The following is a 17,165-nucleotide window of genomic DNA, read 5'->3' as shown; positions in this document are numbered from 1 at the left end:
TTTGTGGGAATGCAGTCCAATAAAGAGGTTTTGGAACCAAGTCAGAGCGTTAGTTCAAACAACATGGAAAATTTCCTGCAAACTAGAACTAATGGTGTGGATCTTCCACTTTTTTGAGGGTGGAGTTAGAGGGGGATTGAACGCTCAGGACAAAAAGGCATTTGTAATCATACATGACATAGCCATGATAGCTAAAAGATGCATCCTAAGGCACTGGATGCAGGAGGAGGCCCCAGCCACAGGGGAAGTCATCAGTGAACTGCACAACCTTTTGAGGCTGGAGAAATTAGAAGCAGAAAGGGACAAGGATAATTTGACAACCAAGTTTTTTAGGAGGTGGAAAGCTTTTATAGAAGTTCATTACAAACAGGAGGACATAAACCATTTAGTGGCACCTTTCAGGCATACGGAGTGGTACCTCCTAAATGAAATCCAGGATAGTCTGGGAAAGTTGAGGACTAACTAGCAGGGACCCAGGTGAGGGACAAAGGCGAGACAACATGACGTCATCAAGACATGACATTGGCACTAGAATTATTAGAGAATGGCACAGGGGTTCAGGGGTTTGTTTAATTTATGTTATGTTTGGATTTTCTAACTCTGATTCATTATTTGTCAATGCAATCTGAAGCGGGATTGGAGATAGAGAGGGGATTCTACCCCTTCCAATGATACTTATCGACAGCTGAAATCTTGTCTTTTGTAAATCATACTACTTTTGATACGATATTGAAATAAGTTTGTAAAATCAATAAAAATTGTTTTGGAAAAAAAAAAAAAAATCTGAACTGCAGGTTATTTTCAGTAGAGATATTTTATGCATCATTTCAATGAGATTTTGTCCGGCACTGTCCTGAAATACAATGCAATTTGTGCTAACAATTAATTAGGGAGCTCTGGTATTGCATTAGTGCTACAGGAATATTTGAAAAAAAGAGATATTTAGCTTATGCATTGGCCAATGCATGTGAGCCCAGCAACCAGTGGCAAGGTATATCTCTATATATCGGGAATCTAACTCAAATGCCTCTGTCTGGGTTAAAAAACTATAATGCGGGCGTCACACGAGACGATTTATCGTGTGATATGTCGTCGGGGGTCACGGTTTTCGTAACGCACATCCAGCATCGTTTACGGCGTCGTCCCGTGTGACACCTACGAGCGACGCAGAACGTTCGCAAATCATGTATCGTTGACACATCGTTTATTTTTAAAATGTCATTTATTTTTCTTTGCGCCGGTTGTTCATCGTACCCGGGGCAGCACACATCGCTCCGTGTGACACCCCGGGAACGATGAACACAGCTTACCTGTGTCCTGCGGCTCCCGCCGGCTATGCGGAAAGAAGGAGGTGGGCGGGATGTTTACGTCCCACTCATCTCCGCCCCTCCACATCTATTGGCCGATTGCCGCGTGACATCGCTGTGACGCCGAACGTCCCTCCCACTCCAGGAAGTGGATGTTCGCCGCCCACATCGAGGTCGTATGGAAGGGTAAGTACGTGTGACGGCAAATCGTTTGTGCGACACGGTCAACAAATTGAACATGTTGCACATACGATGGTGGCGGGTACGATCGCATACGATATCGTATGTGATATCGTAAGTTGTAAAGCAGGCTTAAGTCTACTTTGTAAAATCTTGTAGATAAGACTTTATAAAGTAGACTAAGGCACACGTTGAATATTTGGTAAGTATTTTACCTCTGTATTTGTAAGCCAAAACTAGGAGTGGAAGAACCAGAGAAATTATAATAGAAACACGTGCACTACTTTTGGATTTTTTACCCACTCCTGGATTTGGCTTACAAATACTAAGTGGAAAAAACCTCACTCAACGTTTGCACTTGGCCTAAGGGTTCATACACATAAGAGAGAAATTCAGTGGAATAAATGCACAAAGTGGCATGCTGATTTGGTCCTGGATTTTCAGAAGGATTTTGTGCTGTGCAATGCAAAGTGTAAATTCCACAAATAAAAAAAATTGACATGATGGTAATTTAAAATCTGAACTGCAGGTTATTTTCAGTAGAGATGTTTTATGCATCATTTCAATGAGATTTTGTCCGGCACTGTCCTGAAATACAATGCAATTTGTGCTAACAATTAATTAGGGAGCTCTGGTATTGCATTAGTGCTACAGGAATATTTGAAAAAAAGAGATATTTAGCTTATGCATTGGCCAATGCATGTGAGCCCAGCAACCAGTGGCAAGGTATATCTCTATATATCGGGACTCTAACTCAAATGCCTCTGTCTGGGTTAAAAAACTATAATGCGGGCGTCACACGAGACGATTTATCATGTGATATGTTGTCGGGGGTCACGGTTTTCGTGACGCACATCCAGCATCGTTTACGGCGTCGTCCCGTGTGACACCTACGAGCGACGCAGAACGTTCGCAAATCATGTATCGTTGACACATCGTTTATTTTTAAAATGTCATTTATTTTTCTTTGCGCCAGTTGTTCATCGTACCCGGGGCAGCACACATCGCTCCGTGTGACACCCCGGGAACGATGAACACAGCTTACCTGTGTCCTGCGGCTCCCGCCGGCTATGCGGAAGGAAGGAGGTGGGCGGGATGTTTACGTCCCGCTCATCTCCGTCCCTCCGCTTCTATTGGCCGGCTGCTGTGTGACGTCACTGTGACGCCGAACGTCCCACCCCCTTCAGGAAGTGGATGTTTGCCACCCACAGCGACGTCGCTCAGCAGGTAAGTACGTGAGACGGCAGTTTAACGACTTTGAGCGCAACGGGCAACTAATTGCCCGTGACGCACAAACGACGGGGGTGGGTACGATCGCTTGTGCGATCGCACGATAGATCGTATCATGTGACGCCCGCATAAGCCTGGGCAGCTAGGCTTTTAACTAGGCTGTGTTTATTCCCTTTTATAGCTGAAGCCTAGCTGCCAGAAATGTAGGTTTTTAACTCCGATATAGGCATTTTAGTTAGATTCCTGGTATATAGAGATATTTTTTTCAAATATTCCTATAGCAGTAATGCAATACCAGAGTTCCTTTATTGATTGTTAGTATTTCAGTGTGCAGCTGTATGTGTTTTGTAGTTATGTGTTATCAGCTAGTACTTTTTCACACCTGTTGGATGTGTGGGTCAGTCTTTTTGATGTATTTGTAGTGCATGTCTTCTGATTGAGCACTCCGCCCTGTACCAGGTTGTGTTCATTCCCCTTTATAGCTGAACCCTACCTGCCCAAACATGTAAGTTTTTAACCCAGATTGAGGCATTTGAGTTAGGTTCACGGTATATAGAGATATACCTTACCACTGGTTACTGGGCTCACATGCATTGGCCAATACAAAAGCTAAATATCTTGTTTTTTCAAATATTTCTGTAGCAGTAATGCAATACCAGAGTTCCCTTATTCATTGTTAGCATGTTAGCGTACAGCTATATGTGTTTTGAAGTTCTAATGTGTTTTCAGCTAGCACCTGTTCACATCTGTTGGACATGTAGGTCAGTGTTTTTGATACATTTGTAGTGCATTTCTTTCTGATTGAGCACTCCACCCTGTAACCAGGCTGTGTTCATTGCCCTTTGTAGCTGGAGACTAGCTGCTCAGACATGTAGGTTTTTAACCCAGATAGAGGCATTTGCGTTAGATTCCCGGTATATAGAGATATACCTTGCCGCTGGTTACCTGTCTCACATGCATTGGCAAATACATAAGATACATTTCTCTTCTTTTTTTTCCACATATTCCTATAGCAGTAATGCAATACCAGAGTTCCCCTATTCATTGTTAGCATTTGAGCTGTATGTGTTTTGTAGTTGAAATGCAGGTAGTGACAGAGTCATCTCAATATGACTACAAGGAGCGCCAATCCATGTCACAGTTATACACGTCTACGCACCCAGCACAGATGCCGAGGAGAGAGACGTTAAGTTAAACTATACTATCATCAAGTTCAAGAAGAAATCAATAAGATGCCTGAATAAGACTTAATTATTATCATGGAAGAATTGAATGCCAACGTGGGCCAAGGCAAATATGGAACTCTTGTTGGGAACTTTGGACTTGGTGAACGAATCGAGGTTGGAGGAATATTCATTGACTTTTGAATAACAAATAAAGTTTCCATCATGAACACCTTTTCCAAAGTCACAAATCGAAACTTTAGACATGGACATCACCAAATGGGCCTATAGGAATCAGATTGACTACATATGGGAGCAAGAAAAACAGAGGTCATCGATCATTACTGTGAAAACAAAGCCAGGAGCTGTCTGTGGCACTGAATGAACTTTTGACAGCAAAGATTGTAGTCAAGCTATGCAAAAGGACAAGACAACAGGTCGTTTCCAAATACTATCTGATTAACATATCTGAAATATCTTAGAACGGTCTGCACAACCAATTTATATCTCTGAAAACAAATGAAATAAAGCCAGAGGAATCATGGTTACATATAAAGTCTATTATTACTGAAGAAGCTAGAACGACAATAAGTAAGAGGCAGAAGAGACCCCAGCACCCATGGTTAACAAAGTAGACCCTAAAGATCATTGAAGAAAGACGAATGGCAGAAGCAAAAGGTAACAAGTAGGACACATATAACATCAGTAAAAGTCTAAAGAGATCCATTCGAGCAGGTAAAGAACTTTATTACCAAAAGATATCTACAGAGATAGAAAACAAACATCTGAAGAGCAGGACCAAGAAAGTATACCAAATAATCAAGAGATACAATGAAAGCTTCAACCAAGTGGGAATGTTGAAAGATGGCAACGGGAACAAACTGAGCCAGAACAGATCAAGGAAAGATGGAAATAATACATGGAGCATGTCTACAAGCATGATTGAGTGATACGAATGAAACAGAGACTAGAAATGATAGCGAACCGAACATCTTAAAAGATGAAGTCGTTGCTGCGATAAAGCTTCTGTCATAAAACAAAGCACCTGGATGTGACAATATTCCAGTAGAGCTAATAAAATCTTCTGAAGCAGCAACTGATGTCATCACATGCCTGTGTCAACACTATGGACAACTGGTAAATATGCTAAGGACTGAACAAGATCGGCATTTATTCCTTTTCCAAAGAAGGGTGATGCTACCGACTATGGAAACTAATGGACTATTGAGTTCATACCTCCTGCCAACAAAATACTACTGAAGATCCTACAAATACAGCTACAGCCTGACTTTGACAAAGAACTGCCAGAGTAACAAACAAGATTAAGAAAAGGCAGAGGAACAGGAGGTGTAATTGCTAACATTAGATGGAAAAGGCCAAAGAATATGGCAAGGAGCCCTATATTTGCTTCGACTACAACAAATCCTTTGACTGTCTTGATCACCGGAAACTTTGGAATACCATGAAGGATACGAGTGTGTTGAACCATCTGATCAGCCCCATCAGGAACCTTTACAATGACCAAGATGCAACAGTCAGAACACAGTGACAGGGCATGGTTCAAAGTAGAACGTGGCGTCAGAAAAGGATGCATCCTGTCACCATTTCTTTTTAATTAATATGCAGAAGCAATTTTCAGGAAGGCTAGACTTACCGAAAAAGATGAAGGAATCAAAATTGCTGGACGAATCATCAACCATCTTAAATACGTAGATGATACAACATTGATAGCAACAGGCATAGATGGAAGGAAGAAGTTAATACGGAGTGTCAAGATGGAAAGCTCAAAATTGGGATTTTGACTCAATGCAAAGTCAAAGATATTGACTATTGGCAGGTACGACCGAGACACATTTGAGATGGATAGTGACAAACTGGAAGTTGGAAAGGACTTCAACCTACTCGGATCAATGATCACTCAAGATACAGCAACAACACCAGAAGTCAATCAAAGATTATCTATGGGCAAATCAACAATGAAGTCACCGGACAAGGTCCTCAAATCAAGCAACATGTCACTGGTGACAAAGACATCACTCGTACATAGTCTGGTCTTTCTTTAGTAACAAATAGATGTGAAATCCGGACAATAAAGAAACTAGACAGAAGAAGAATCAATACCTTTGAAATGTGGTTCTGGAGAAGAATGTCATGAATACCATTGAAGGAAGAAGAACAAACAAATCAATTTTGGAACATATCAAGCCAAACATGTCACTCGAAGCAAGGATCGCCAAGCTACAACTTGCCTATTTTGGAGACATCATACCAAGGCAGCACTCACCGGAGAAGGACATCATGGTCAAAAGAATAGAAGGAACAAGGCGAAAAGGAAGACAGCAACCTGGTAACTTTATACAATATAGCAGATAAGACCCTGGTGGACCTATCTAGGCTTGCACTAGATCGATCTTTTTACAGAGTGTTGATTCATCAACTCGCCATGGCCATTAAAAAAATAAATAAAAAAAAATGTCATCCACTTTGCTGGCATAATATGCTACAGATATTCGTGTGACATCTCGTGTATCATCTCTATGTAAGAACCACTGGTTGGCTGTTGCAAATCTTTTGACACTTTTATCAGACTGTTACTATTGTGTATGTAATTCTTTAACATATATACTGTATGTGGATAAACAGGTAAGACTTCACGCTCAAGGTTTAAAGGTTAATGAGAACCTTGGTGTCCATAAATGTAAGACCATAATTAGTGTGTCAGTGTGTAAGCAGTTATTGAGCAATATAAACTCCGTAAATAAAGTGTCTAAAATAAAATATCAAGAAGTAAACCTGTTATTACATATTTTATAGAATGCTTTTTGTATAGATTGGAAGAGATCTTGGGTCTAAAGTTTCAGGTTTAGGACCCATAGGACACGTGCACACGAGTATTTGGTGAGTTTTTTACTTCGGTATTTGTAAGCCAAAACCAGGAGTGGAAGAATCAGATGAAAAGTATAATTTTCACACATGCATCAATCCTGCCATTTGGCTTACAAGTACTGAGGTAAAAATGCATTAAATACTCAATGTGTGCATGTGGCCTTAAGACCCTGTCACATACAGAGATAGATCTGTGGTAGATCTGTGGTAGATCTGTGGTAGATCTGTGGTAGATCTGTGGTAGATCTGTGGTAGATCTGTGGTAGATCTGTGGTAGATCTGTGGTTGCAGTGAAATTGTGGACAATCAGTGCCAGGTTTGTGGCTGTGTACAAATGGAACAATATGTCCATAATTTCACTGCAACCACAGATCTGCCAAAGATTTATCTCTGTGTGTGACGGGGCCTTTAGACTACATTAACACGATGAGGTTTTGGTGAGCTTTTGATATTGCAGAATTTCAGCACTATTTCTGCACCTATTATGTAAATTAGGTTACTTACATTTTTTCCATTGCCTTTTTGTGTGCGCTTTTATAATTTGCGCTCTTATCACCTTTTTGACACTGCATTTTTTTTTCTCCGTTTGGCGTGTCATGCTTTAAATAAAGCTGCTTTGTTTTTAAAACTTCCTGGGATCTGACTTTGATAAACATTCATTGACATTCTTAGGTGCAGATTACATGTATTTTTGATGTAATTCTGCTGCATAAAAGAACTAAAAACGCATGTGCAGTTTTTACCTGTGGACTTTCAACATCTAATGTAAGCCTATGGGGAAAATCTGCACAGAAAACGCAGTGTACCTGTAAGAGAAATTGACATGCTGCGGATTTGAAATACAGACACCGCAGATCAAATTACGTAGTGTAAAAAGAAGCACAGTGTGCATAAGATTTCTAGAAATCCCATCCACTTAGCTGAAAGTGTAAGACTCTGTGTTTTTGACAAAGTGAAAACACGCAACATCAAAATCTTACCAAAAGCTCATCATGTCAACGTAGTCTTAGGGCGGCTTTGCACGTTGCGACATTGCACGTGCGATGTCGGTGGGGTCAAATCGAAAGTGACGCACATCCGGCGTCACTTTCGACATCGTACTGTGTAAATGCTAGATGATACGATGAACGAGCGCAAAAACGTCGTTATCGTATCATCGTTGCATTCACCGACATTTCCATAATGCCGGTGCCGCGACAGGTACGATGTTGTTCCTCGTTCCTGCGGCAGCACACATCGCTGTGTGTGAAGCCGCAGGAGCAAGGAACATCTCGTTACCTGCCGCCGGCGGCTATACGGAAGGAAGGAGGTAGGCGGGATGTTTACATCCTGCTCATCTCTGCCCCTCCGCCGCTATTGGCTGCCTGCCATGTGACGTCGCTATGATGCCGCACGACCCTCCCCCTTAGGAAGGAGGCGGGTCGCCGGCCAGAGCGACGGTCGCAGGGCAGGTGAGTGCATGTGAAGCTGCCGTAGCGATAATTTTCGCTACGCCAGCTATCACAAGATATCGTACCTGCGACGGGGGCGGGGACTATCGCGTGCGACATCGCAGCATCGGCTTGCGATGTCGTAACATGCAAAGCTCGCCTTAGGCTGTGTCCGCACTTTGCAGTTCAATTCTGCAGCGTGTAAGTCACTGCGTGTGCATCTCAGAACGCAGCCGAAGAAGCTGCGTTCTGAGACACATTCGGCAGAACACAAAGTGCGAACATTCCTGGAGAGAATTCATGTGTTCTGGATGCTTTTCCCACTCTGTCTATGGCAGAGAAAGCATCCAGAACACACATTTTTCATAGTACGCACCCACTCGCCTCTGCAGCATCCCCAAAGGCTTGCAGCAAAGCCGAGTGGGACCGCACTGTCATGGCTGGCTGCGGGACAGTGCCGCGCGATCAGAATTAACTCGGATGAACTTCACCCGACTTCATTGTGATCGTGCGGCTCTGTGCGTGTGCCACGGCTTGATTTGCGGTCACACGTGAAGGACTTACCTGTGATCGCAAATCCCCTGAGTGACTGCAGTGAGCCACGCGATCAACTGTGCTTTCTCTCAGGTTAGTCGTGGCCACAGCTGCAGTCCTCCACCTGAGAGCGGTGGCCGCGAGTAACCTCAGTGACAGCACAGCTGATTGCGCAACTCACTTCAGTTGCTGCATGGAGCTCACAGGAGCGGTGGTGTTCTAGTGCTGCTCCTGTCAGCTTCCGATGTAGCAGAGCTGGAAGCGTCGTGGGACCTTGCGTGGATTATATCGGACCTGGATGTGTTTTTGAGGGATTAATAAAGTGGTGAAAGAGGGTGTTTTTTTGTCTTTCATTACAAATAAATGATGTTTTGGATGTGTGTGTTTATTTACTTTAACTTACATGTTCATCATGGAAGGTATCTCGGGGAGATGCCTGCCATGATTAACCTAGGACTTAGTGGCAGCTATGGGCTGCTGCCATTAACTCCTTATTACCCCGTTTGCCACCGCACCAGAGTATTTCGGGATGAGTTGGTAAAGTCCCAGGACTGTCGCATCTAATGGATGCGGCAATTCCGGGCAGCTGCTGGCTGATATTGTTAGGCTGGGGAGCTCCCCATAACGTGGAACTCCCCATCCTGAGAATACCAGCCTTCAGCCATGTGGCTTTACCCTTGCTGGTATCCAAATGGGAGGGGACCGCACGTCGGGTTTTTTTATTTATTTATTTTTTTTACTGCTTGATATAGACACACCCACCGGCGGCTGTGATTGGTTGCAGTGAGACAGCTGTCACTCAGCGTGGGGGCGTGTCTGACTGCAATCAATCATAGGTGCCAGTGGGCGGGGGAAGCAGAGAATACGTGATGGACTAATGAGCGGCCGGCATTTTCAAAAGAGAAGAAGCCGCCACAGTGTGAACGCTGTGCTGCGCAGCACCGGTGATCGTGGATCGGTAAGTATGAGAGAGGGGATGGGAGGCAGAGACCGACATGGACAGAGAGAGAGATAGAGACATAGAGAGAGAGAGAGAGACCGACCAACAGACCGACCGACAGAGAGAGAAAGACGAAAGACCTGCCTTTGTTATGTTAAATAAAAACATGTGGATCGCAATAATAATGCAATGCAAGCGCACTGCTTAACATTTTGGCAGCGATTTACTACAACTCATTGATTTCAATGGGTGTAGAACGCAGCCAAAATGGCAAAAACAATTGACATGCTGCTTATTTGAACGCATGTTTTTTTTAAACGCAGCGTTTGGAAACGCAAAGCGCGGACAAGAAATTCACATTTTCCATAGACTTTGCTGGAAAATCAAAACGCATGCCTTTTGGCATGAAAACGCTGCAGTTCAAAACGGACCTAAAAAGCAGCTGAAAAGTAAGTGGAAATGGAAAGTGCGGACATAGCCTTAGGACATACAAAGCAATGTCAATGTCAAGACTAGACTTATGCTTATGTAGCCAGTACCTGATTTTTGCCTCCTTGATCCAGCAGATCAACCACAGCTTCACCAATTAAGTAAAACCACCATCAACCCAGTATTCCCTCCATCTAAGGTCAGCGTCACACTTGCGATTAATTCGCACGAGTGCAATGCGAAAAAATCGGACCAATGTTAACCAATGAAGCAGCTCCGATCTTCTATTTTTTTCTCAGCTCAAATCGTACTGAGAAGAAATTCAGAGTTTCTCGTGCAAGTCTCTCCAATGCAAGTCTATGGGTGCGTGAAAAAAACGGATGTCACACGGACGGCACACACACCATCCTAGTGACATGCGTTTTTCTAAATACATTTATCGCATGTTGCAGAGAACACTGGAAATGAGTGAGGTCTGTCAATGTCGGTCAATCTTTATCTCTGTCAGTCGGTCTCTCCCTCTCGATCTCTATTCTCTCTCTGTTGGTCTTTCCCACCCCTTCTCTCATACTCACCAATCCCCGATCACCAGCGCGGCGCTGCACAGCTGTCACAAAGCTTTCCTCTTTTGAAAAAGCCGGCCGCCCATTATTCCACCATGTATTTACTGCTTTCCCCGCCCACCGGCACCTATGATTGGTTGCTCTCAGACAAGCCCCCACGTTGAGTGACAGCTGTCTCACTGCAACCAATCACAGCTGCCAGTGGGTAAAATAAATAAATAAATAATTTTAAAAAACTGGCGTGCGGTCCCCCCCAATTTTCATACCAGCCATGGTAAAGTCATACGACTGGAGGCTGGTATTGTCAGGAAGGGGAGCCCCACGTTATGGGGAGCCCCCCAACCTAAAATATTAGCCAGCAGCCGCCCAGAATTGCCGCATCCATTAGATGCGACAGTCCCGGCACTGTACTGGGTTCATCCCGAATTGCCCTCGTGTGGTGGCAATCGAGGTAATAAGGAGTTAATGGCAGCAGACAATAGCTGCCACTAAGTCCTAGGTTAATCACGGCAGGCGTCTCCCCGAGATACCTTCCATGATTAACCTGTAAGTTAAAGAAAATAAACACATACATCCAAAAATCCTTTATTTGAAATAAATGACAAAAAAACCCCAACCTCTTTCACCACTTTATTAAAGTCCCCAAATACCCCTCCAGGTCCAACGTAATCCACAGAGGTCTCTCGACGCTTTCAGCTCTGCAACATCGGAAGCTGACAGAGAGCGGAGACAGACCATGACCGCTCTCTGTGAGCTCCCCGCAGCAACTGAAGTGAGTCGCGCTATCAGCGATGACGTCACTCAGGTTACCCGCGGCCACAGATCTCAGGTGGAGGACTTCAGCTGTGGCCGCGGGTAACCTCAGTGACGGCACTGCTGATCACGCAGATCACTTCTGTCACTCAGGGGAAAATCAGGCCACGACACACAGACAGAGCCGCAGGATGATAATGAAGTTGGGTGAAGTTCATCCGAGTTCATTCTGATCGCGCGGCTCTGTCTGTGTCTGCTGTCAGCGGCCATGTAGCAGAGCTGAATGGCAGATGACATAGCTGCTGAGAATAAAAACGGATCACATACGAATCACACACAGATTGCACATGGACTACAATCTAGAGAAAAATTACAGAATGGCATTTCAGTTGCATTGCACACAGATCAACACTCGGACAGAGCTCATGCTACTTTCTAGCATGAGAATCGGTCCGATTTTCCAATCGGAAGTGTGACTCCAGCCTAATAGGCAAGTACACGGACAGCTAAAGCAGAATTACATTAGGACAGCCTATTTCATTTTTTATATTTGTTTGAATAGACCTGTATGCAGGTGACAATGAGAGATTTGGACATTATAGTTGTTCAGCTAACATTTAAACAAAACCTGTCACATGAATAAATGCTATTAACCTGCAGATGTGGGATTAATTTGCAGGTTAATAGCGTTTGGAACCTGCCTTCCCCATGTTCATTGAACCATGGGAAAAATTTATTTTAATCCTCCCAGCAGTGTATGGGTTTCAGTTAACAGGGTGGCGCCAGCGTAGGTTCAGTCACCAATCTGTGTATAGTGAGCGGCGGCTGTAACCGTGCCCCCCACACTCATTGACATCCAGCTCAGCTTTAGAGGAAGCTGTCAGTCAGGGCGGGGCGTGGTTACAGTCTCCGCTCACTATACGCAGAACAGTGACTGAACTCGCGCCGACGCCACCCCACTGACTGAAACCCAAACACTGCCATATTTCATTTCTTTCCGGCAACGGGGTTCAATGTGCAGGCGCCAGGCAGGTTCCAAAAACTATTAGTCTGTAAATTAACCCCATACCATCAGGGTAATAGCATTTTTCTCACATGACAGGTTCCCTTTAAGCCTGAACAACTTGAATATCTTCAGTATACATTGATCAGCCATTACATTAAAACCATTGACAGATGAAGTGAAAAACATTGATTTTCTTGTGACAATGGCACCTGTCAAGCAGTGAGATATATGAGGTAGTAATTGAACAGTCATTTAACTTTATAATGACCATGCACTGTAGATTTATGGCGGTTGGTTCTGGGCTTTAATCCTGTGTCACTATAAATTTATGGCGCAGGATTAAAGCTGCTACTGCTGCAACCTATCAATAGCAGGACCGGTCCCCGTATGTTAGATACAGCAAGGGACCATGGGAGGAAGAAAGAAGCGGATTATTACCACTTCTGTCTTATATTTCACTGGCTACATAGTGCTCAGTGACTGCTTTGTAGTGAATAGAAGCATCTGCAGTGTATTGCTTCTATTAAAGTTGGCAATCCCCATGCGTCTGCCAATCTGGAAAAAATAAATGAAAAAAGGAAAAAATTCCCGCTGACAAAAACTATAAAAAAATACTCATTTTTTTATGTACAATACATTCTGTTTCAATACCTAATACAAAAAACTATACTTATTAGGTATCCACATGACTATAAAAACTTTTAGCAGATTATTTGGTGTTAAATACAAAAACGTTTAAACAGAAAAAATCAAACCAAAAGTTGCTTTTTTTTATAAATTTGAGTTGAAAAAGAAAATGTAAATTACCAAGTAGTTTATCCCAAACAATGGCAAATAATCAAACAATAATATCTGCATAAAACAAGATGTCATACTGCCACATAAGTGGAAAAAATAAATAAGTTACGACTTCTGAAAACTGGAGAAGCAAAAAATGAAAAAAATTAGCCGGTCACCAAGGCCGCTTTAGGTATGGTCATTAAGGGGTTATCATCACTTAATGTATATAATAATATACACAATTTGAATGGAAAAAAGCATGTATGATTTACTTTGGGAACAGATGGCACTGGGATGCACTATAGGAATTAGTAACCGAAAGGGCAGTGTGATGCTCTGCTAAAGTTCTCGTTTTTTTGTTTTTTAAAACTTGTAAGTGAGCTAAAAAGAATAAAACCCATCTAACAAATCCCTGCTGCTTCTCCTGCAGTGCTGCCCTAGGCCCCCATGATTCCTCTCCTGCCCAAGAGAACCAAGTGATTGCTATGACCATTCACTGACGCATCACCACTGTGGTATGGATATGTCCACCGTAATGAGAAAGCAGTAGCCAATCGTTGTACTTGTGGTCAATGATTGGCTGCAGCAGTCACATAGCCACCCTGTCTAGAAGAGGCACTAAAGAGACCACCAGGGATCAGGCAGTGTTAGGAGAGTAGCAATAGAGTGGTATACTTCTATGATTTTATTATATATTTTATTACAGTCTGCTGCATGCAGTAGAAAAAAAAACAGTCATGGAAACCCCTCTAGGCAACATCCCCATGAGTATTTGATGAATTTTTAACAATGCAGATTTCTCACACCATTTCAGTACCAATTCGCTAAATTAAGTTACGTGCGTTTTTCATTGCATTTTTTCTTACATGCATTTTTATCTTGTTTTTTTTATGCTGCAGTTTTTAATTTCTTTTCTTATGCCAGGTGTTCAATACAACTAGACAAAGGGCAATGTACTCAGCTTACCAAATACAGTCCAAAATTGCTCCAGGTGTGCGAAACTCTGTTCTGATCAAACATATCCAGCAAATACAGAAAAGAAAACCAACGCGTTTCGACCATACTTCTGCAATCTTAATCAGAGCTGTGGTGTACGATAGCAACACATTGCTTTTTATTTCCGGTCATGCTTTTTTAAATATCCATTGAGTGCCATGAAATTTTAAACCATGTTGAAATAAAGTTTTTGGAATTTTTATCTTAAGGAGCTGGAACAATTTTTTCCTTTTTGTATTTAAATAAACTGCTTGGTTTGAATACTACCTGTTACTTAGGTTTGATAAAACATCATTGATGAAGGCATGTGCAGATTACATGCGCTTTTAGTGTGTTTCTGATGCAGGAATGCACTAAAACACGTGTTTCTTTTGAAAAATAGACATGTTGCGGGTTTCAAAAACTCACTACAGGTCAGTTTCTGCAGCACAAAAAAAAGCACGGTGGGCTTGAGATTTTTGTAAATTACTTTCACTTTGCTGGAACTTTAAGACGCTGTGATGTTTGTGCAACGTAAATGAGCAGCATCGAAAGCTGACCAAATATTCATTGTGGGATCTTCTCCTTAAGATTTCACAATATCTCAATGGCAAATAGATTACTCAGTTTAGCAGCTTATGTGCATCACAAAAAGTATCATGTTGCATAAGTATAATATAACTGACCTGATGGTTGAGTAGAAAAATCTGCATAGGCTTCCTTCCTCTCTCGCTGTTCCAAAGGAAGCTGCCATGGCATTTGGTGGGGTTTTGCAAGAAGTTTGACTTTGTACATTGTATTGGGTTTTATGTTGATAAAGTGATACTTGTAACAGGAAGCCTTCACAATGTCGAATTCCTCATCATTCAAGAATATGACGTGGCTATAATTACTGTTGCTTGGGAGCCATGTAAGTTCGGCAGACATTGGAGTGATATTGTCCACTTTGAGGTGGGAAGGAGCTACAATAACATCCTTCCCAACCAACAAAGTGCACTGAAGCTCATCAGAGTTGCCCCGATCTGTGACTGTCTGGATTGATATGCGGTATGTAACTGTGGCAAGATCCAGTTTTTCAAGTAGACATTTGGTTCTGCTTCCAAAGCTCAAAGTAGCACGGACATCTTTTCCTACCAACACATTATAGCTGTGGATTGTACCAAAGCCCAGTGGCACTAGTGGTGGCTCCCAGCCCACAATAACACTTTTGGCGAGTTGTTTGATAAGGGTTATTTTCCGAGGATAAGGCACAATGTCTACTCCAATCTCATCAATGTTCACATCCATGGTCCCTGTGCCATTGTTCAGCACACTGGACTCTATATGGATTGGTGGGGTGATCTCCAGCTTGTGTTCTCCTTGGAGAAGCGGAGCTGAGTGATTGAGAAAATTTTCTTCCTGTTCACTGGCCAATGTGCTGGAGACATGAAATTCTTCATTTTGAACAAAATCCACAAAATTTGATGGTACTAGTCCCCTCTGGCCATCCAGCAATTCTCCTGTGTTACAAATACATAAAATAATAAATAAATGTATTCTAATATTTCTTTTAGATTATGCTATAATGCATATTATTGACAAGTGCTCAGGTAAGGGCATTTAGTAACTGTATTTTATATAGGAACTATATACAATAAAGCATACAATACAATTTATTAATGCAATACTGCAGTATCTATACTTTCATTTTGCTGCTCTGATTCTCTTCTGATCTCAAATCAGACTTCGCTGGCTCACAACGGACTTATGTGTTGACCCAAAGTCACTTTCTTAATGAAAGTATATAGAGCGTTATTCTTGATCTCACAGACTTACATTCAAACGGCAATAAAGCTCCGCACAATTTAAGGGGCAAAGCTGTGCAGTAATAACAAGGACCAGAAGAGTACCAGAGTAGACCTGGAAACCGGGAAAGATGATGATCAGAGAGTAAGTTATTATACTTATACTACATTGCATGCATAATTAGGAGGGATTAGGGGAAAATGCAGAGAAATACAATCTGTACGCTGACTTCTTTGTATTGTGTGAAAGTGTCATATCTTCAGTGTTGTCTCATGAAAAGAAATAATACATTTTTTACAAAAATGTTGGGGTGTACTCACTTTTGTGATATACTGTGTATGAAATTTCTCTTGGTAGAGAATGCCAAGTTAGCATAGGGAGACGTATGGCCCATGCAATGCTCTCCTGGTTTGACTTCCTATTCTAAAGGCAGCTTTACACGCTGGCGATATCGTGACCGATATCGCTAGCGCGGGTACCCACCCCCATCGGTTGTGCGACATGGGCAAATCGCTGCCCGTGGCGCACAACATTGCCCAGACTCGTCACACTACTTATCTGCCCTGCGACGTCGCTGTGACCGGCGAAACGCCTGATTTCTAAGGGTGCGGTTCGTTCAGTGTCACAGCGACGTCACAGCTGCGTCACTGAACCGCCACCCAATAGAAGCGGAGAGGCAGAGATGAGCGTGACGAACATCCCGCCCACCTCCTAACTTCCGCATTGCGGGCGGGAGGCAGGTAAGGAGAGGTTCCTCGTTCCTGCGGTGTTACACATACCGATGTGTGCTGCCGCAGGAATGAGGAACAACTTCGTTATTGCTGTAGCAACGATATTTGAGAATGGACCCCCATGTCACCGATGAGCGATTTTGCATGTTTTTGTAACGATGCAAAATCGCTCAAAGGTGTCAATATGCAACGGCATTGCTAAAGCGACCAGATGTGCGTCACAAATTCCGTGACCCCAATGAGATCGCTTGAGCGATGTCGCAGCGTGTAAAGCGACCTTAAGACATATAGCAAGATTCTTTAAAGGGTCGATATTGACCTTTGAAGGGAACCTGTCACCAGATTTGGAAACTATAAGCTGCGGCCACCACCAGTGGGCTCTTATATACAGAATTCTAACATGCTGTATATAAGAGCCCAGGCCGCTGTGTAGAACATAACAATCACTTTATAATACTCACCTAAGGGGCGGT

At 42.8% G+C, this 17,165-nt stretch overlaps 1 protein-coding gene across 21 annotated transcripts in view; it reads right to left on the bottom strand.

Annotated features, from left to right (window-relative positions):
- The window catches only part of RIMBP2 (RIMS binding protein 2), an 877,394-nt gene that overhangs the window by 171,689 nt on the left and 688,540 nt on the right, over positions 1–17,165 (bottom strand). For all 21 annotated transcript variants that reach the window (XR_012725119.1, XR_012725121.1, XM_075322225.1 and 18 more), the window contains one exon: positions 14,863–15,675. Coding sequence is in view for 19 of the 21 variants with exons in the window: in XM_075322225.1 (XP_075178340.1) it covers positions 14,863–15,675 (813 nt within the window). In the remaining 2 variants the exon portion in view is untranslated. The remainder of the gene's footprint in view (positions 1–14,862; positions 15,676–17,165) is intronic.

This window comes from Anomaloglossus baeobatrachus, chromosome 1, assembly GCF_048569485.1.
Source record: "Anomaloglossus baeobatrachus isolate aAnoBae1 chromosome 1, aAnoBae1.hap1, whole genome shotgun sequence".
In the NCBI taxonomy this organism is placed as follows: domain Eukaryota; kingdom Metazoa; phylum Chordata; class Amphibia; order Anura; family Aromobatidae; genus Anomaloglossus; species Anomaloglossus baeobatrachus.
Note: the sequence above shows the minus strand (reverse complement) of the source record. Positions and strands in the feature narration are given on the sequence as shown.